Source organism: Cricetulus griseus, chromosome 5, assembly GCF_003668045.3.
Source record: "Cricetulus griseus strain 17A/GY chromosome 5, alternate assembly CriGri-PICRH-1.0, whole genome shotgun sequence".
Taxonomy (NCBI): domain Eukaryota; kingdom Metazoa; phylum Chordata; class Mammalia; order Rodentia; family Cricetidae; genus Cricetulus; species Cricetulus griseus.
In genome coordinates, this window is record NC_048598.1 from 178983999 (window position 1) to 179005216 (window position 21218).

The following is a 21218-nucleotide window of genomic DNA, read 5'->3' on the forward strand; positions in this document are numbered from 1 at the left end:
TAGCTCTCCTCGCTCCCTCGGATGTTGAAGAGAGGGCCAGGTTTCGAGACTCTGCTCCTGGTTCTGATCCTCCATGGCCCCATATATTTGTGGGCCTTGGGGTCGTGGGCCCCTTTGTCCATTTTTTGGACGGGCTCCTCCATACCCCTGAACAAGAGGCTGTCCACTGATGTCTTTTACTGATCTACAATCCTTAGCCCAATGATTTCCTTTTCTACATCTAGGGCATAAGCCAGGTTGCTTAGGGCTCAGGGTAGAGATATTGACTTTAGTGTTTCCTCCCTCTGGGCATTGCTTTCTCAAATGCCCTTGCTTGCCGAATTTAAGGCAAGCTCCTGAACTTCTGCCTTTCTTAGTTAATTGCATCACAGCAGTTGCTAGGCCAGCATTGGTCAGCGGACCCCCTAACACCCTACAAACCTTCATCCAGACTTCAAGGCCTTTACCCTTATATGGAGTTATTGCAGCCCTACACTCCTTTGTACATTGTTCATAAATCAGCTGTTTGATCAAAGGCATAGCAGCATCTAGATCCCCAAACACTCGTCCTGCAGATTCTACCATTCTTGCCACAAAGTCTGAAAAGGGTTCCATAGGACCTTGTAATATCTTTGTAAGATTTCCACTGACCTCACCTTTGTTAGGCAGATACCTCCAAACCCTATTGGCTATTTGGTTAATCTGATCATACACTTGAGGAGGATATCCTGTTTGTTGCTGTGCAAAATGTCCTTGACCAAGAAGCATGTCCACATCCCAGGCTGGATTACCAGCCGCATGGTTAGCCTCACCTTGATCATTGGCAAATTCAATTTGGAAAGCTCTCCAATCCAAATATTGTCCTGGCGATAAACAAGCTCTTACCAAATTCATCCAATCACTAGGTGTCATACAGAAGCCAGTGATTGCTTCTACCTGAGCAATTGTAAAAGCTGCCGTCACCCCATAGGTGCGTACCGACTCTGCCAGAGCTTTGACTATTTTAAAGTCAATTGGCTCATAATATCTCTGTTGGTTACCATCCATGAAAACTGGATAAGCCAGTGGTCGGGCAATCTGAAACTCAGTGCGAACAGTGCACCACACTTCCGGACAGAAGGTGGAGAAACCAGGAGCTCCTACTTCCTCTTGTGAGCAGTAGCGGGGAGGAGCGATAGGGCGGTGCCCTTGCTTTACAGCTGACATTTTAGGGCGCTGTTTTTTTTTTTTTTGGTACTTTTAAGGAATGTTTTTCCATGAGCTCAATAATCTCCCCCTCCTCATCCTCCGTGAGGTCCTCATCCTCATATATATCCTCCTCTGATTCTGAATCCTCTCCTCGTTCTTTTAACTCCTTCCTCAGCTCTCCTAGAGAAGGATAGACTCGCTTCTTATTCCCTTTCTGTTTTTCCTTTCCTCTCTCACTTTCTGACTGTTCTGATCTTTCTTTTTGAAGCATTTTAAGGGCAGCTTGTCCATTTGCTATAGCTTTCTTATTTCCCTCTTGATCCTCTAGACAGCTGCGTACCATTCACCATACCAGCCAAACACACAGCTTCAACATTCCTTGTTCCCAGGCAAAATCCAGGTCTTTCCCTAACTTATCCCAACTAGCCACCGAGACATTGCCGAAAACCGCGAACCAGGGTGCAATGGCGTCGCATTCATTCAGGAACCTCTGCAACGTGGCTTTAATTAAATTTATTTTTTAGAATGAAGCAGCTCTTGAAGAGCCAGAAATATTGGCTGTGACTGTGATGATCCCATTGTGCTTTTGTTTTAGTTTGTGCGCTCCGGAGGTGTGCAAGTTGGATAACACCACCAAAAAACAAAAGCCCACACTGCAATATTAAAGAGCAGCCAAATCACCACTAAAATATCGGGTCCATTCACTTTACTCTCACTCTGCAAGTTAAAGAAGGAGTAAGGCCTTTTACTTTTGGTTCGCTTCGGCTGTGAACAGTCTTGCTCCTATCCGGAGACCTTATTGCCTCTTTACCAAGGTCCTTATTGCTCCTTACCAGAGACCATATTGCCGCATTCACCACTGACCTACATGTCCCACTTACCTGGGGAACTTACCAGCGCTGCCCTGACTATGAGAAGTTCTGATTCCCTGTACGGGCCACCACTTGTAGCAACTACCCTTGAACAGCAAGAACAACACATCATCGAGGAAACTTCTTCATACAGTTTTACTCGGGAAACTTGATTTACAGGGAGTGGCCCCAGGTCCAGGAAGACGGGGCCTGATATAGACTACAACTACCAATCACCTAACCCCATGTGGTGCGCCAGGATAGGTTGTCTCCAGGCAGATTTAAGAGGATAAGTGGCCTTTAACAAATTAGGAGTTGTTTACCACAGAGAGCACTCGCCATCAAGTTGGCAGAAGGCAAAAACTGGCGCCATCTTTTAGGCTCGGTACTCTGCAGCTCCCAACATCTGAGGAGTTCATTGCCAGTCACAGTACATTCAGAGACCATGGTGTAGTTAACATCTGAGATCTCCATGCTTCGACACTGGAGAGGTTATTTGTTAAATAAAATCCATAGTGAGCTCACCAAGGTCCAAGACAGATTCATACAGCTGCTGGATAGGATAATAGTTCATGAAAGAATTATCGTAAAGGTTAAGGGTAGTTGAGCTCCAGGACATTGGACAACATTTTGGGAAAAGTGTCCCAGAAGTTCCCAGCTGACACCAGAGGTGAGCACATTCCTGCTGGTCACTGGTGTGGAATGGACAGCAGCCTCCACAGCTCTGTGCCAGTGTCTGATGGGGCCAGGATGGTCAAAGCAACTCCTCAGCATCACACATATGGCTGACCATAAAGAAGTTCAGGTGACCTTTGGACTCGTCAAGTGTAGTTCACTTTAATGAACATGGATTTGGTGACTGGATTCTCACTGGGATAGAAGAGCTCTGTCCACAAAGGTGCTGGGATTGAAACAGGAATTCTTTATACCAGACAGGTTTAGGACTTGAACCTCATCCTCCCTCTGACTAGCATGGAAAATCTCTACCTGTTCTGTCTCAAAATGATCAGGTCTTGATGTAAGAAATACCATTCCTCCTGATTACATACATTACAGAGTTTGAGTTTGTAAATATAGGATTATCCATAGAACGAACATGACCACATTAGTCTTCTTTTTTCTGCAGTCCCTGAGAACACAGATTTTCAGTGTGGAATGAAGACAGATTGTCCTCCACCTGGTGTCAACAGATAAGATAAGCCCATTACTAGGAGCAGGGTTGATGCAGAGAGTGAAGTGATCATGGCAAACTTTCTACACGGGATGTCCGCACTCAGCTTCAGCTTCGGCACTCTGGAGTTGGACTGAGGATTCCTGGAGATTCAGCAAAATTTTCCTACATGGACACTGAGACAGACAGCTTCCCAATTTCCTATATAGACTGAATTAGGCAGAGCCTAGACATGAGATTCTAAGGAAAGGATGGATCCTCCCAAGCATTGGTCAAAGTATGTACAGAAGTTTCAGGACAGAGACACACTGACTGCAATCACAATGTTCAGCACAGTCTACAAGGAGCTCAGCAGGCTGACCTCTGAGGTCTCTGCCATCTATTATTGTTCATCAACACTTCAGTTGTGTTCTGACATCTGAGATGTGTCAGAAACATTGAAGTGGCAGGAAACTAACTTGGGGTGGAAGAACAGGGAATAGTTACCTGAAGACTTTCTCAGAACCTGTGATCAAGTACTGAGGGAATGAACACACTATACACAAGATTCAGAGAGCAGGAGTTTTAAATTAGAGAGCTTGTTCCACACATTCCCTTTTCAATATCAATGTGAGTGTGTTTCTACCACAATTGAGTCACTAATTTATAATACCAATGTACTGATGTTACATCCTCAGCTTGTGCACTTGGGTCCAGGGAGGAGTAAATTATCCATTTCCTCAGCAATGATTCGGACTTGGCCCTCAGCATCCAGCTGTGCAACCCAGGTCTCCTCCACCTCTTTCTCTAGCTGGACTGGGACCTTATCTAAGAAATACAGTGCTCATGAATATGCAAATTACCTAAATCTATGGTGGTATATACAAAGATGTTCACACCATCAACAACATATGGTCAGTGTCCTCTCCATAATCACTTAGAACACAGGTCCTCATCATGGGATGGAGCTGGATCATTGTCTTCCTCCTGTCAGTAATTACAGGTAAGGAATTCCCAGTTGCTAACCTGAAGAAAGAACGGGATGATGATGACAATGACATCCAATCTCCCTTTCTCTCTAAAGGTGTCCATTCCCAAGTCCAGCTGCAGCAGTCTGGGCCTGAGATTGTAAAGACAGGAGCCACAGCACAGTTTTCCTGCAAGACTTCAGGGTACGCCTTCATTGGCTACTATATTCACTGGGTGAAGCAGATTCCTGGACAGGGCCTGCAGTGGATTGGAAGAATTTATCCTGGAATTGGTAATACTGACTACAATCAAAAGTTCCAGGGCAAGGCCACACTGACTGCAGACAAATCCTCCAGCACAGCCTACATGGAGCTCAGCAGCCTGACATCTGAGGACTCTGCTGTCTATTACTGTGCAAGACACACAGTGTTGCAACCACATCCTGAGTGTGTCAGAAACCCTGGAGGAGCAGGAAGCTGCCCTGGGACCAACATGACAGAGAAGATCAGCCTGGAGACTTGCTCAGAAATAATCATTCTGAATGTCCCTTTGCCATTCACCATCTTATAAGGAAGCTCTTTGTCAGATTTTCAAAGGACTGCTGGGAATAAAGCTTTGTTGCTTCAGGATGTCCTTATTATACAACATACCTTGATCAGCCTTGTAACAGTGAACACCTCCACTGACATGTTTTTTATCTAATAAAGCAAACTAATACAGTCTATAGCAAAACATCATGAAATACATATCTCTTAAATCTAAGGGTCTGTAGTTGTTGCTGGGGTAGATGGAAATAAGCTATAATATAGATTACTCCAGTAAGAGACAATTCAACAGCATGTGGCCAAATTAAAGCCTATTTCATAGACCAATTTTGTTTGCCTACAGCAAGTGAAAGCAGTTTGTTGGAAGGGTACTCATTGATTTTGGGGGAGGTGTCATGTGGACATAATGATAGGAGAACCCCAGTCTTTATAGAATTTCCATGAATGCATGGTAGGCAGGGTAAGAGTTTGGGAGATGTTGTAAGAGTGGATCAGCATCTATCGGTAACAAGAAGAACAGATAAGAAGCATCGGGGAGATCGTGACTGAAAGAGAGTTATATACATAGAGACATAGAGTCAGAGAGACAGAGAGACACAGAACTTAAAGATGACTGGATATTGGGGACAAATATCTGGCAAGAGATTGATGTGGTATATGATAAAAATGTATTGTGTGAAAAACAGTAATTATGAAATTTTTTATGGTTCATTAAAATCCAAAAATCCAGTGTGCAAATGTTAAAAACAATATGGGAACCTGAGCCAAATCATAAGCCACTGCTCGATCATAAATATGAGAATCTGTGAGTGTTGTGTTGTCCAGCTGGTCTTGTGAGGTAAAACCCACTGAGATGAACAAAGACCATGTAGCAGATGTCTGATATCCACATTCTAGACAGAGATGAATCCTATAGATCAGCCCTACTCATCATCAGAAGCAACTCCCATAAGAGATCAACCTGATGAATACGGAGCACAGGCAGCAGGGATGACCACACCTCAGCCATTCAGGGTCCTAAGGAACAGATGCAAAGACAGAACAGCTGGAGGGGCGGTCACCGCATCTGTCAGGAGTTTCTTCCTTTCCTTACCCACAAATCACCAGGCTAAATTAGTGAGAACTGTCAGAGAAATAATTTGGTCATCAAGGGACTCAAAGAAATGACGTCACATCATCAACTCACTGCATTTACTTACTTTAAATGAAGCCAATTTTCTGCAAGTGCCACAGAAACAATAATGTCATAGTCCATAAGATCTCTTAGCCATAACAATGATTCGCTGACAGTTGTATTAATCAATCAATTAATCAATTAATTAATTAACTTAATTAAACAATTACACTCAACTCTCCTTTCTAACACAGAGTGACTATTTTAGGGTGCCGCTTGAGACTGATCCCACAACCACCAAGAAAATCCTACATTGGGAGTCATGTTACCCTTTCCTCATGAATCTAATTTTAGACATTTATTTATAAGTAAGTCTAATTGAAATGTTTGTGGTAGTAATAATCAAATTTCTTATTGTTTTAGTATTACAGATGGAGATAATTGTTGTCCTGTGGAGTCCTCAGGGTGTGGCATTTGATACTCTGAGCTCCTGCTCAGACGACACTGGGGCCAGAGTTGTGGGATTCCAAGCTGACAATGTAAGAGATGAGTTCACATCATCAGGAGTCCAGCATACTCACTCCTCTGTTTCATGAAAATGGATAGTCTTTGACACAGGGTATAGATTGACATTGATTGACATCTATTGGACAGGCTTGTATGGTGCACAATACCCCTCCCACACACAGTATTTCTATTCTACGAGGCAACAAGGACCACTTAAGACATTTCTTGATCTTTGCTTTATTGTAACTCTGACATCTCTGAATCCAATCATTTCTGTCTACAAATGCTTTTTGCTTTTTTTTTTTTTACCTAGGAGAATGCACATAAACCTTGACTTTACAAACACTGAATATCAGGAACACAAATAATTCTGTCTTGATATCATGGCAAAAATCTGACTATATTAAGACCACAATAACAAGAACAACTTCAAAGTGGGATTCTCTGGCTTTTAAAAAAAATTTAACTCATATAAAGTCAACAAGCTGTCAAACCAAACCCTGTTGCTAGCAAATTCACTTTCTTTTTCCATGTGACCTGGCTCCTCGAACAAACATGAGCACTCTCAGTTTGAGAGTTGATTTGGTTGTCTGTTTTCCTGCCTGTTTATTTATTTTCCTCCTAGAATTTCTTCTCAGAGTTCATCATTAATCGTCTTTATCCTCTGGGCCTATATTCCAGCAGATCACATGATACTCAGGAAGTGTCTCCTGCACCAGGTAAAGGTGGACAGAATCTCCTTGTCCTCCATGCCATAGTGCCCTCCTTCTCCAGTCTTTGCAAAGTAAAATGTCAACACCATCATGAACAGTCTTGCTCTAATATAAACCACAGAGTGAGGACAGAAAGGAAAGAGGGTTTCCTTTATCTGTGAATTCTAGTGAACAGTCAACAGAAAGATTAAAATTAGCATGAATGTTGGGTTGTTGTTAGATGTGAACTAGCTGGACTCATGCAAGGTTCCTAGGGCTGATTTCTATGGGGACAGAATGGATTTCTCAAGGAGCTGCACAGGTTTCATCCTCTGCAGAACTCCATCTGGTGGCTTCCCTGATGCCTCACAGTCACAGAAGATTCCTAGGACAACCTTCCTGACCTGGGCGTCATGTGGAGACATTATAAATCTGTCTATGAACATTTCAGAGCAATCCAACATGGGAATGAGTTTAATCTATTGGAGACTATGTTCTGTCAAATAAACACAGTGGGACAGAATCTGATGTTTAGTGTATGATCAATAACATTGTTAAATATTCATGCATGAGACAGCCAAAAAGAAAACCTAAATAAATTATTCATGCAGAGCCTGAGGAACTGGTGCAGAGAGGCCAGCAAAGGTGTTTCCTGACTCTACACAGAGTTTATTCCTCAGTTAACCACATACAAGGCCCAGGAGACCATCTCCTATGGCAGTTAGAACCTTCCCCTAGAAGGACACAAGATCAGTTAGTTCCTAGTATCTGTGGCACTCTGCTGGGAAAGCTACAATAACAGAAATAACCCAGTTCAAAGACCCTCACCATCATCATTAAGACATTTTATCTCATAGTGGAATAAATTTCTCTACTGGAAAACTGGACCTGCATGTGGGTTTCTAGAGCAGGAAGGAGAAGTTTACATGTAAGCAGAACCTGTCTCCAATTTAAATATATTCAAATGAAAAATGACATTCCTCTAAGGGAGTATAACTGAGGAAAGGAAACACACTAAGCACAGGCTGGGGTCCATCTCCTGATGTCATCGGGAACCCATTGGAATGCAATTGGGAGTTTAAGAGTTCCCTGTCTCATAATATCACATAGTTTTATTGACATTTATTTATTTATTTATTTATTTATTTATTATTTTATCCCGCATTTTCTTTGACTATATACTACAGCTTCTAATTTTGTGTTTTTATGGGATTCAGGTCATCTCTGCATCCACACCTGTTTCTTGTGACTTTTCTTGGGCTCTTTTCCTTCTGGTTTTGTTTGTTTGTTTTTTTCCAGTTCCAACGTGTTACTTTTTCTTTGACTTCATTGTACTTTATTGTATTTTATTCACTAAAAGCTTGTTAGTAAAAAAAAAAAAAAGAAAACTGTAAGTTCGTGTGTAAGGATGGGGAAGCTTGTGAGTTGAGTCAGGAGGAGGGAGTGTGGATGCAGCTGCTTCCATCAGCTGGTGTTTCCTCTACATTCCACAGCCTGATGGAGCCAACAGTGGGTGTGGACCCTGTGCTACAACAAGATGACAGTGAGCTGACTTTCTGGGATATATGGAATCACATCACATGGGTGGAAAAGGGAAGCAATGACGTGACACCTTAAAAATACAGGAGCAGTAACTACATTCCTAGCAGAATTATTTATAAAATCCAGAACTTGGAAACAAACTGGATGCCTCTCAACCAAAGAATGGACAAACAAAATATGGCAAATTTACAAGATGGAATACTACTCAGCTGTCAGAAATAATGAAGTTAAATGGACAGAACTAGAAAAACACATCCTGAGTGTGGTAACCCATACCATGAAAGACAAATACAGTATGTGCTTAGTCGTAAGTGGATACCAGACATAAAGCAAAAGATACACAGCCTACAATCCACAACCCCAGAGAAGTTAGAACCCTCTTCCAGAAACAGATGAAAGCAGATGCAGAAACCCCACCAAACATTGAGCTGAGCTCCTGGAGTACAATCAAAGTGAGGGTGGACCCATATTACAAACAGAAGAGTCAAGACCATGGTGGGGAAATCTACAGAATCAGCAGACTCAAGCTAGTGACAGATTACTGACTTTGGTCTGACAAATGGAAAACCTGTGTGAGATCCATCTAGACTCCCTTAATATAGGTGATAATGGTCCAGCTGGGACAATATATGAGGCCACAGGCGTGGGTTCAAGATCTAACTCTAATGCACTGACGTCATGGAACCCATTAGATATGGAGAGGTACCTTGCGTGGTCTAGACACAGACATATGGGATGGTGGGGAGGTGCCGAGGTCCTGCCTCAACAAGATGATGGGACACAATTATTAGAATTCCAATGGGAGTCTTTACCCACTCTAGGAGAAGATGGGAGATGGGGGGCAATGGAGGACCATGATGTTAAGAGAGAGGGGGACCTGGGGTTGGAATGTAAAAAATAAATAAATTAATTAAAAATAAATATATAAAATGTTAAGAAATAAATGCATTAATAAACTCAAAAAAATCAGGAGAAGAATTTGGTAAGAGGTTGGCCTAGGGAGTGGAGGTGGGGTCATGACAAGATGTGTTTCCTGTGATCCCTGCAGTCCCCATGCTCTCTCTTCCAGACTCACACTGTAGGAAGTCAGAGGCAATGATGGCCATATTGTAATAAGGGAATGGAGTGGAATCCACCTTCCTCATATAAAGACAAGGCTGACTCCCCACATGCAAATTCATATTCTAGCTCTAAGTTAAACCCCCTCATGGGCTGTGGGAGCTCACATCTCTCTCACAGGAGGCTGACCTCTGAGAAAAAGGGGTGTAGCCTAGAAGATGACAATGTTGGGTCTTCTGTACCTGGTGACAGCCCTTCCTGGTGAGTGTGACCATTTCATACATGTGTCCATGAGGGGATGTGACAACATGTGATTGACAGAATTGACTCTTCCTGTCTGCAGGTGTCCTGTCCCAGATCCAGCTTCAGGAGTCAGGACCTGGCCTGGTGAAGCCCTCACAGTCGCTGTCCCTCACTTGCTCTGTCACAGGTTTCTCCATCACCAGTGGTTACGAATGGAGCTGGATCAGGCAGTTCCCAGGGAAGAAGCTGGAGTGGATGAGGTTATTATGGTGGCACCTACTACAACCCATCCCTCAAGAGCCGCATCTCCATCACCAGAGACACAGCCAAGAACCAGTTCTTCCTGCAGCTGAACTCTGTGACCACTGAGGACACAGCCACATATTACTGTGCAAGACACACAGTGAGGGGACTTCAGCATGAGCCCACACAAAAACCTCCCTGCAGAGGAGCTCTGGGCCAGCAGGGGGCGCTCAGCCCTTACCAACCCTAGGAACTCAGAGCAGGGAATGAAAAACACCTGGTTTGCTCTGATTTTTCTTCCCACTCCCTAAGCACAGAGAACACAGTGAGTCTTTTCTCTCTCTGTTGCTGAAATGCCGTGTTTATGTTTATTTGTTCCTCACTCTGTATCTGAAGACAAGATACACAGTAGGATTTCTTCTACTTTTGATTGTGAATCTAACCCAAACCAGCTGAGCCATCTCTCTGGTTTGGGAATTTGTTTTTTAAAATCAAACCATGTTTTTAAAGACAGCTCACCTTGGCGTTACAGTAGTTTAACCATTAAAAAATTAATTCTATGTTGGATTCTCCATTACTTCCATCCTTGGATACATCTGAATGTCATAGCTCTTCCTAGATTATTGACAGGAAGCAGTTGTGGCTATGCCTAAGGAATGTGCCACAGACTGAGTGGGGTCCACACATCACTGCAGCTGTGTGACCCACCCCACAAGGCAGGGCAGGGATTTCCTGAGGTGAACTGCACATGGCTAAGATACAAAGTCAGTTGTGAGGTTGGCACTCACTCCCAATGCTGGGATATATTGTCCAAACAGTACTTAAACTTGCACTGTAATTAAAACCATCAAATTAAACAAAACCTCCTGTGTTTACACTTATAAATACTATTTTTAACTGTGTCAAAAGAAGGTACTGGACTACTGGAGACAGAATTTGCAATAGGGACTTGAACTCCAGCATCAGCATTGGTAGGGATACCTCAATCGCCAAGTTTTCTTAAATGAACCTCCTGCCATGACCTACTGTTCCAGAGGTACAGGAGCAGACTTCAGTGTGAAGTCACACACAAGCCTCCCTACACAGGAGCTTGGGAACAACACAGGCCCTTAAGAAATGCTGGAGCTACTCAGAAATACTAGATGGCCCTCAGATGACAGGCAGTTCTCATTTGACACCGTGTACTTCCCTGTAAATAAGTGTACGTCTGATTACATTTTAGAATACATGGTTTCTTCTTCCTGTTCAAATAATCTTCTAGGGACCCTTGGCCATGTCCTATTCTATCACAGTTACTACTGTTTCCATTATACTATGCATACAATGATTTCCCCATGGAGAATCTAAGATATGTGTTTGCAACCTGCTGTCAGAATAAAAACAAAAATAAAACTGCTTGATTTTCCATAGTGTCTATAATTTTAAGACTTGGTGATGATAGGTTTAGATGGAAATCATGGGGAAATTTAAATGATCTGAAAACCTTACTATTTATTCCCCATCTCGGGGAACAGAATCCAAATCTTCCATGAATGAATGTGATTACCTCAGAAAGTTGGGAAAACAGAGTGTCTACTGTTTCCAATTCCAATTTGTTAAAGCTCTGGAAGGGTACAGGTAATTCACAGTTTTACATAATTGTATTGGAAATTTGCATCCTTGGAAATATTACAGTGCAACTCAATCCCATGCAATGGTTCCTTTGCAGATGTTTCTTCTTCCCCATCTTGTGGAAACTCTAAGTTTCCATTGTGTACAAGCCAGGTAATGTCATCTAAGGTCTCTGTTCTATCCCCTTTCCATTGGCAACAGGGTCCTTATCTCTGTTTTCTGCTTTCTGCTTTCCACTGCTGTTTTCTTGTTCATGTTGCCTGCATGCTCACTGCAGTGAACTCTTTGACTCAGCTGAAGGTAGGAAAGCTGCAGTGTTTACAGATGAGTTAGAGAAGGATCAATGGGAAAAGGGTTGGTTGGTGCTGATTTAGTGTTAATAACAGATTACAGGAATCTGGAAAAGGAAAAGAAAATCTACTTTTCTAGGCCTGAGTGTTCTCTGGATACTATTATAGTGAAGGAAGCTATGTGTCAAGAAGTTTTGGTGACCAAAGAGACTATAGAATGTGAGATTGGTGATATAAAGGCAAACAGAGTAAGTGAAAAGCACAGTGTGAAGATGAAGACCAAGAGATCCACTGCCTTCATGTCCCCTAACACCAGGTTGAGGCCAGCCCACATTGCTGCCAATGACATATGCTAACCACAGTGAACCTGCATTTTAGGCACAATATAGACACCAGGAGTCTGTTGGTTTAACTATCAATATCTCCAAAATTTCTGGTTTTATTTGGGCAAATATTTCCTCAACAACCATATGAGTCCAGTTGACACAAACCTTGAAATCACCAGCACTTACTCAACAAGCTATGGTCTCCTGATTATGGTCAGAGAGAAAAGAATTTAAACAGGCCAGGATGGAAAGACCATATCAAGGCTGAAGCTGTGACAAGTTTATTGCTAGCAATCCAAACTTTTATATTTATCATTCTGATTAGAGAATTAAAAAGTGTAAGGAAACCTTATATTTTACAAAGATGCTAAATCTATACAATGGAGTAAAGATAGCATTTTCAACAAATGGTGCTGGCACAACTGGATTCACACATGCAGAAGATTGCAGAGAGATCCGTATCTGTCACCATGCACAAAACTGGATCAAAGATCTCAACATAAATCCAGCCACACTGAATCTTCTAGAAGAGAAAGTGGGAGATACCCTTGAATGAATTGGCTCAGGAGACTGCTTCCTAAACATTACAACAGAGGAACAGGCATTTCGATCTGCAATTAATAAATGGGACCTCCGGAAACTGAGAAGCTTCTGTAAGGCAATGGACACAGTCAGTAAGATAAAAGGACAGCCCACAGAATGGGAAAAGGTCTTCACCAACCCCACATCTGAAAGAGGGCTGATTTCCAAAATATAAAATGCACTGAAGAAGCTAGCCACCAAAACACCAATCAATGAAATTAAAAAGTGAGCTGCAGAACTGAATAGAGAATTCTCAACAGAGGAATCTGAAATGACTGAAAGGAACTTAAGAAAGTGCTCAAAATCCTTGGCCATCAGAGAAATGCAACTCAAAACAGCTCTGAGATACCATCTTACACTGGCCAGAATGGTTAAAATCAAAAACACCAGTGACGATCTATGCTGGAGAGGATGTGGAGAAAAAGGAACACTCCTCCATTGCTGGTGGGAGTGAAAACTTGTAAGACCACTTTGGAAATCAGTATGGTGGTTACTCAGAAAAATGGGAATCAGTCTACTTCAAGATCCAGCAATTCTTCTCCTGGGCATATACCCAAATAATGCACATACATACAACAAGGACATATGTTCAACCATGTTCATAGCAGCATTGTTTGTAATAGCCAGAACCTAGATGCCCTCAACTGAAGAATGGATAGAGAAAATGTGGTACATTTATACAATGGAGTACTACCCTGAAGGAAAAAAAAACAATGGAATCTTGAAATTCGCATGCAAATGGATGGAACTAGAAGAAACCATCCTGAGTGAGGTAACCCAGTCACAAAAAGACAAAAATGTTAGGTACTCACTCATATATGAATTCTAGACATAGAGCAAAGGATTACCAGCCTACAATCCTTTTCACCAAGGAAAGTAGGTAGCAAGAGGTACTCTAAGGGGAAAATGCATGGACCCCAGAGAATGGGAAGGGACAGGAACTCCTGAGGTAATTGGGAGCATGAGGGTAAGGGAAAGGGAGCTGCCAGAATGAGTGGAGGGTAAAAGGAGAGGAGAGGAGGAAATGGAGGAGCAGAAATGTTGAGTTGGGAGAAGAATAGAGGAGAGCAGATTCAAGGAGAGATCTGACACTAGGAAGATTTCCAGAGATCTACGAGGATGATACCAACTGACAATCTAGGCAATGGTAGAAAGGATAACCTAAATGCCCTTCCCCTATAATGAGAATGATGACTACCTTTATGCCATCCTAGAGCTCTCATCCAGTGATCAATGGAAGCACAGACAGACACCCACAGATGTACACTGAACTGACCTCTGGAACTTAGTTGCAGAGAGTGAAGAATGAAGATCAAAGGGTTCGGTACCAAACTGGTTAAACCCACTGAAATATCTGGCCTGTACAAGGGGGAGCACATGGACCCCAAACTGCTGTCTGGAAGGCCAGTCCAGGACTGATCCAGACCCTGAACATGGATGTCAATTAGGAGGCCTCGGAACTCTAGGGGGCCACTGGTAGTGGATCAGTATTTTTCCCTGGTGTAATAAGGGACTTTGAGAGCCCATCCCACGTGAAGGGATGCTCTCTCAGCCTGGACACATCGGGGAAGCCTTAGGCCCGACCCAGGATGATGTGGTGGACTTTGGGGAGCCCCCTACCCTGCCTGGGGATTGGAGGGTGGATGGTGTGGGAGTAATGAGGGAGGGGGAAGGGAGGGAGACGGAGAAGTGATTGACCTGTGGAGCAAGCTTGTTCCTAATTTGAACTAATAAAAAATATAAAAAGTGTAGGGGAAGCTGTAGCCACACCTACTTAGGGGCTGGCTACAGGTGTGCCTGACCATGCTTGGGAGGGCGTGGTCAGGGTGAAGTAGAGCAATACTTGCATGGGACTGCGTTTTCTCTTTCGGTTTCACTTTTGTACTTGCTGGACAGACTTTGCCACACCAGCTGGCTAGGTCACTCTGTAAGTAAGGCTTTTCCCTATTAAATACCCTTATATTTCTACCTGACTCTGTATTGGTAATTTCCCACTATATCTGGATGTCAGGAGCGGGATATTGGAAACCTACATTTGGGGCAGGCTGTGGGTCAGGATGGCTACCGCTTCCCCTACAAAAAAAGTGTAAGGACATCAGGGAGAACAATGGAGCCATTAATCAGTAGGACGGAAATCAGAAGAGGACTAGAGGGAAATCCAGAGCCTCTGTGGACTCCCCTCTTGTTTTTTTATTGTTTTTTCAAAAGGGGTTTCTTTGTGGCTTTTGGAGCCTATCCTGGCACTCATTCTTGTAGACCAGGCTGTTCTCGATCTCACAGAGATCCACCTGCCTCTGTGTCCAGAGTGCTGGGATTAAAGGACTCTCTTCTTAATGTCTGTTAGCTGAACAACAGCATCTACAATTCATATGTGAAGTCTACAATTTTCAAACACAGTAAATTTTCATTGTTAAATATTGCATAGATTTTATTTTCTCATTTACTTTTGTGATATTTATTTGTTTTTCACTTTTGCAAAACATTTTTTAATGCAATGTATTCTAATGAGATTCCATGCCCAAGTCCTCTCAGATATTTTCCATATTCATACCAGTAACCCAAAACCTTTCATTTTCTTAAAAGAAAGGTAACTAATATACAAAAAGAAAAGGTTTTAGAAAATGAAAAAAAGCCACCAGAACACAGACCTAGTAGATGATGAAAAAGTAAATATTAATAGCCTATATATGAAAGAAGAATGAAAATTCTCCCAATTTAAGAGTTTTTGAAATATCCTTTCACAGTTAACCTCATCACTACCACCACCTCTGAATCAATTTCGACAGGAAAAAGAACTATTTTCTCATGTTGGGATTCTATTTGTAAATGGAGAGATCAGGCCTTGATGTTATATCTAAAGGGTCTACAAATGTCTCAGGAATTGCTCCTTCATCAGACAGAATGAGGATTGGGAATTTAGCATCCTGCTGCCTGATCCAGGTGTCCTCTAGCTGCTTCTTCTCCAGGCTGTGACTTTTATTGGTCTGCTGCATTTGCCCTTTCTGTTTAATCAAAAGGAAGGTTTTTCCTTTAACATAATAATATTACAGACAATAGAACCATATGAAGTAAGAGTTATAGTTACCATATATATTTATTTGTATTTGACAAAATTAAAGAAAATATTCAAATATCTATTCTATCTTTGTGAGTTTAACGTTTTATATCTAATTTTCCTTCTCGCCACAACTAAGAAAATCTAAAGCCGGAAATGTGAAGGAATTCTGCCAGTGGTCCCATAGCCAATTGTAAAGAGCAGCTTAGCCCAAAGGGCAGAATTTTTAATGGAGGGTATGTAACCTGAACGACCAAATAAAAGACCAGGACAGGTCAGAGCACGCTCTCTTTGGTGGCTGGCTGCCTTGTGCTCATCCCTTTTGAAACAAGGCAACCTTGGTGAAGTATCTGCTGGACCTGGAGCAGTGTAGCAGCTTTGCCCTGTCCTAAGAATAGAGTTCACTGGTTCTGAATTGTGTGTTAATAAACCCTATGTGACCTAAATTGGCTTCTGTTATCATCCTCTTCAGGTCACATTGTGGCCAGAGCAGTGGGATTTCATACTGGGAATGTAAGGGTCTAGTTCCTGTTATTAGGATCCTGTGTGCTCACTGCCCTGTTTCGTGAACCTAAATTGTGTTTGTCTCAAATCTACAATGACACTGATTGACATTTAATGAACATCAGTGTACAGTGCACAGATCACCTACACACACACACACACACACACACACACACACACACACACACACACATACACACACACACACACACACACACACACACACACACATGAAATTTTCTGTTGATAGAGGCCCACTTAGGACTGCTCTTGATTCTTGGCTCTGTCATAACTTTGACAAGTCTGAATACAGTTAGTTTTGTCTTTGTTTGATTTTCATGTTGTTTTGTTTTGATTTTAAATTAGGAGAATGCACATGCGGCTGGACTGTACAATGGCTGAATGTCAGGGACAGAAACTATACTGCTGTTGCTTCCATGGCTACAACCTGATTATTTTGTTAAAACAATAATTAGAAAAAGAAAAAGAAAACAACACAGTGGGCAGTTTGGTTCTCTGGTGCAAATTGTTCTATCCACTTATTTTTATTCACTCAAATCAAGCCAAAAAGTTGCATAAACAAGAACCAAGGGCTAGAATATTCAATTTCTTTGCTATCTCATGTGGCTCCTCTCACATAAATGAGCATCCTCAGGTTGAGAGTTGATTGGGATGTCTGTTTTCCTGCCAGTAGCGTTATTTTCCTTCTGTCATTTCTTCTCAGTTCACCATTATCCTTCCTTATCCTCTTGGCCTTTTCCAGCAATCACCTGATACTCAGGAAGTGTTCCCTGCACCAGGTTAAGGTGGATTTAAGTCCCCCATCCTCCAAGGCATAGAGTTCACCTCCTCCAAACTGTGCAAGATAAAGTGTCTAAGACATCATGAACTCTCTTGTTCAAATATAAACCTCAGTGTCAGGATAGAAAGGCAACAGTGTTCCCTTATTGGTGAATTCCAAGAACCATCAACAGTATGATTAAAAGTGATATCAATAATGGGTCGTGTCATTGTTAGATGTGAACTTGCTGGACTCATGCAAGGTTCATAGGACTGACTGACTTTTGGGGGGACAGACTGGACTTCTCAAGTAGAGACAAAGATTCTTCCATAAAACTCCATCATATAGCTGTCATGATGTCTCTCAATCATGCAAGGCTCCTAGGACAACCTGCCTGAAATGTACATATTGTGGAGACATTATAAATCTGTCTACAAACATTACAGAGCAATGCCCACAAATGAATGAGTTTAATTTCTTAGAGGCCATGTTCTGTAAAGGAAAATACAAAGGGCAACGTTCTGATATTTTAACATATGATTTTCAAATGACATCAAGTTTGCATAATCAATTTCATTGCTAAATATTGTTGCATGAGACAGCAAAAGGGAAAACCTAGATATATTAATTTTGCAGAGCCTGTGGAATAAGTGCAAAGAGGACAGCAAGGGTGTTTCCTGACTCCACTCCATGTTGCTTCTTCTCTGTTAACCACATACAAGGCCCAGGAGACCATCTTCTGGGACAGTTATACGCCATGTGTGGAAGGATACAAGATGTGACATGGAGAAGTTCAGGTAGTTCTTAGACTCTGTCTCTCTCCTGGGAATGCTACAGAAACAAAAATGACACAATGCAAAGACCCTCCCTATCACCATGAAGACAGAACATCTCATAATAGAATGAATTCCTCAATAGGAACCAGGACTGGACAGTCTTGTCTTGTGGAGAGGTGATCTAAGGTCTCTCAGTGCTGTGTCTCCCCCAATCAGGACAGAGTCCAATGTACTGGGGAGGGGACAGGATGGACTGATGGAGGGACACCCAAGCAGAGTCCCTGAGTGGAGGCTCTAGATTTCTCTCCAGCATTTGGTACTCACAAACATGGTTCATTTACTATTTAATGAAGATTAAAAATAGTAGCCTGCTGGTCAGGAATGCTACACCCAACACAGCCTACAACAGACGGATAAGAACCACAAAAATATTCAATTTTTACAATGTGTTTTTCAGATAAATAATTCTTTGTAGAATTTACATACCGTGGTTTTCCTTTCTTGAGACAGGGTTTCTCTCTGCAGCTTTGGAGCCTGTCCTGGAAATTGCTCTATTGAACAGGATTTCCTTAAACTCACAGAGATCTCCCTGCCTCTACATCCAAAGTACTGGGATTAAAGGTGTGCAACACCACTTCCCAACCATATCATTATTTTTCAACCTGGGTATCACAAACCAATCATCTTGCATGAATCTTAACTAAACTATAGCCTTGGAACCAATTACTTTAATTTAATATCAGTATTCAACATTCATAATCATTGTTATTCCTTTTTAAATGATCAAAATTTTGTTATAATGGCCTCTCTCAGACCACAATGAAGTGAGACTTTGCATTATATCACAAATACAAAAGAAATAATAGGTAATTATTTAATTCTTTCCCTATAACCCAGTTTTTTCTCTGTCACTTTCCCTAGACAATTGTATGTCAAATGCATCCACCAAAAAACTCATTATATATCAGCAGGAACTGAAAACAAGGTCTCCCTCTGCACATAAAATCCACCCCAACCCTATCCTTAGAGCTCTGACTGAGAAGCCCCCACCCTGTATTCCCAGTCTTCCCATTCCATGTTTGGCACTGAAAACACACTTACCAAAGGGGTTGTGTGTGAGAGGAGATGTCCTTCTTGCGTCTTAAACAAAACCTTTTTCATAATTTCATAACCTGACTACTATATGTATTAATATAAACAATCAAATTCCTCCCTTATGCAACTTTTATTTCCCCCACAAACTCATGAGTTCTTCAACTTTACTAAATATTTTACCCGTGTGTGTGTGTGTGTGTGTGTGTGTGTGTGTGTGTGTGTGTGTGTAAGTAACATATCGAGTATAGTATAGGTATGTACATGTACCTGTGTTTAGAGCAGTGAACTTGGAATTTAATAATTATGACAAAGCTTGTCCTTGATGAAAACTGATTCTCCCTCTCTCAGCAGCCATTACCAGTATTTCATCATATATAGATTTAACCCTATACTATGGAAGTCCAGTTTCTACTCTATATCATCAACATTTCATGGGATCAGCATCCCTTTCCTGTCTAGAAGATACCATCTCAAAGTGGCTTCCTGATCCTCTAGACCTTGCACACTTTATATCCCCTCTTCTAGGATTTTCCTAAGCTTTTGGTGTTGTGTTAATATTGAAGATGTATCAAGTGTAGTTGTGTATCCCTGGGTCACTTGTTCTTTGCAAGATTGCCTGATATGGATCTCTGTAATAGTCTCCATCTGCAATTACAAAAATGAGAACATCATTAATGAGGGAGGGAGAGCTTTTATCTGAATATATAAGGATACATTTAAAAATAAAGTTAGAAAGTGTGTGTGTGTGTGTGTGTGTGTGTGTGTGTGTGTGTGTGTGTGTTACAAGCAGAGCCCCATTGAAGGTCAAAGTGTTTATAGCTGAGTTGGTGTTTAATTTTTTGCTTTTGAACCATGCAGGCAGAATACATTCTGTTCCAGTAAACTGTCAATATCGGATTTAATTCAGGACTACTAAATGAGATAGTACCTATTTCTGACACTGCTCAGGCGGCCAAGAAAAATTATATTAGATGTCACTGAGAACTAGGAGAAAACAAAAAGTACTGTTCTTTTAAAGATGGCTTGAGGAGGAGAGATTCTATAAAAACACAGCCCACTTGAAAGCACTGAGAACCAAAAACTTTGAGGAATAGGAGGTTTGCATGCTAAGTAAGAACAATGTCTATTCAGCACTTCAGAGAGGCAAGACCATGGTAAACCCTGACTAAGATGTGGGAGAGAGCAAAGATAACATGATGGCATGGGGAGGAATGTCACAGGAAGACAGTAGGCTATGGGAGAGGAAGGAGGTGGATTACCTTATGGTCCCATGCAGATGCAGGCAAGTCTCTCAAGGTCCAGGTGAGAAACAGCAGGCCTAGATGATGGATTGTGAAAGGCAACTCATTGTAGAATCAGAGAGCAGAGGACATGGCATGGAAGGAAATATTCCTTCTGGGTGTTTTTGGGTGGCCGCAGAAGAGCTGGCAGTATCTTTGTGATGGAGAAGAGCAGGTCTGTATGGTGGGTGGGGAATGTTAAACCTGAAGGAACTAATTGCTAAATCTGGGTCACCAAATTGTGTTTTAAATCATTGTTAAAGAATAATCTCAAATAGTATTTATCTTTATATAACATATCTTTTATTTTTTGAGGATCAATCTCCAAGCTTTATGCATGAAATAGTATACCACATTGTTCTCTCCTCAACCACATGTTGTTAATCCAATTAATCATAGGCATTCATTATTTACTGAACCTTATACAATGTTTATTAAATGATTATATTTTGGTTTTTCCTATTAAAGTTACTATGAATCAATTTAATAATTAATGCAAAGAGAGTGGGAAGTTTCCAATTAGAGAGCACAATAAAGGAAGTCTGAAAACAAATTTCTATGTAAATCTAAGAATTCAAACTTAATAGTCAATTTTTCATTACTATGTTCTTTTTTTCTCTGTTGGCACAGTTTCATATAGATGAAGCATAAATAAAATCTAAGATTTTTCTACCCCAAACTCTTTCCTACCATGTAATGATGGGATAACTCGGGCTTCGGGCATGCAAAACAATACTCTAGCAGCTAAGCTACATGCCTGGGGAAATGAATGATGCTTTGATGTTTTAAACACCACTTGGTTCCTAATTTCATCTCAAACAGTTTTACCATTATTT

At 41.6% G+C, this 21218-nt stretch overlaps 1 pseudogene and 1 gene segment (V, D, J or C); both read left to right on the forward strand.

Moving 5' to 3' along the window:
- The first annotated feature begins 4125 nt into the window (after positions 1-4125).
- On the forward strand, positions 4126-4707 carry LOC113836064. The segment is given in 2 exon segments: positions 4126-4171; positions 4253-4707. Coding segments are annotated over 2 exon segments (501 nt in total).
- Positions 4708-9814: 5107 nt separating this feature from the next.
- Positions 9815-10233, forward strand: LOC113836059 (annotated as a pseudogene).
- The last annotated feature ends 10985 nt before the right edge of the window (positions 10234-21218 follow it).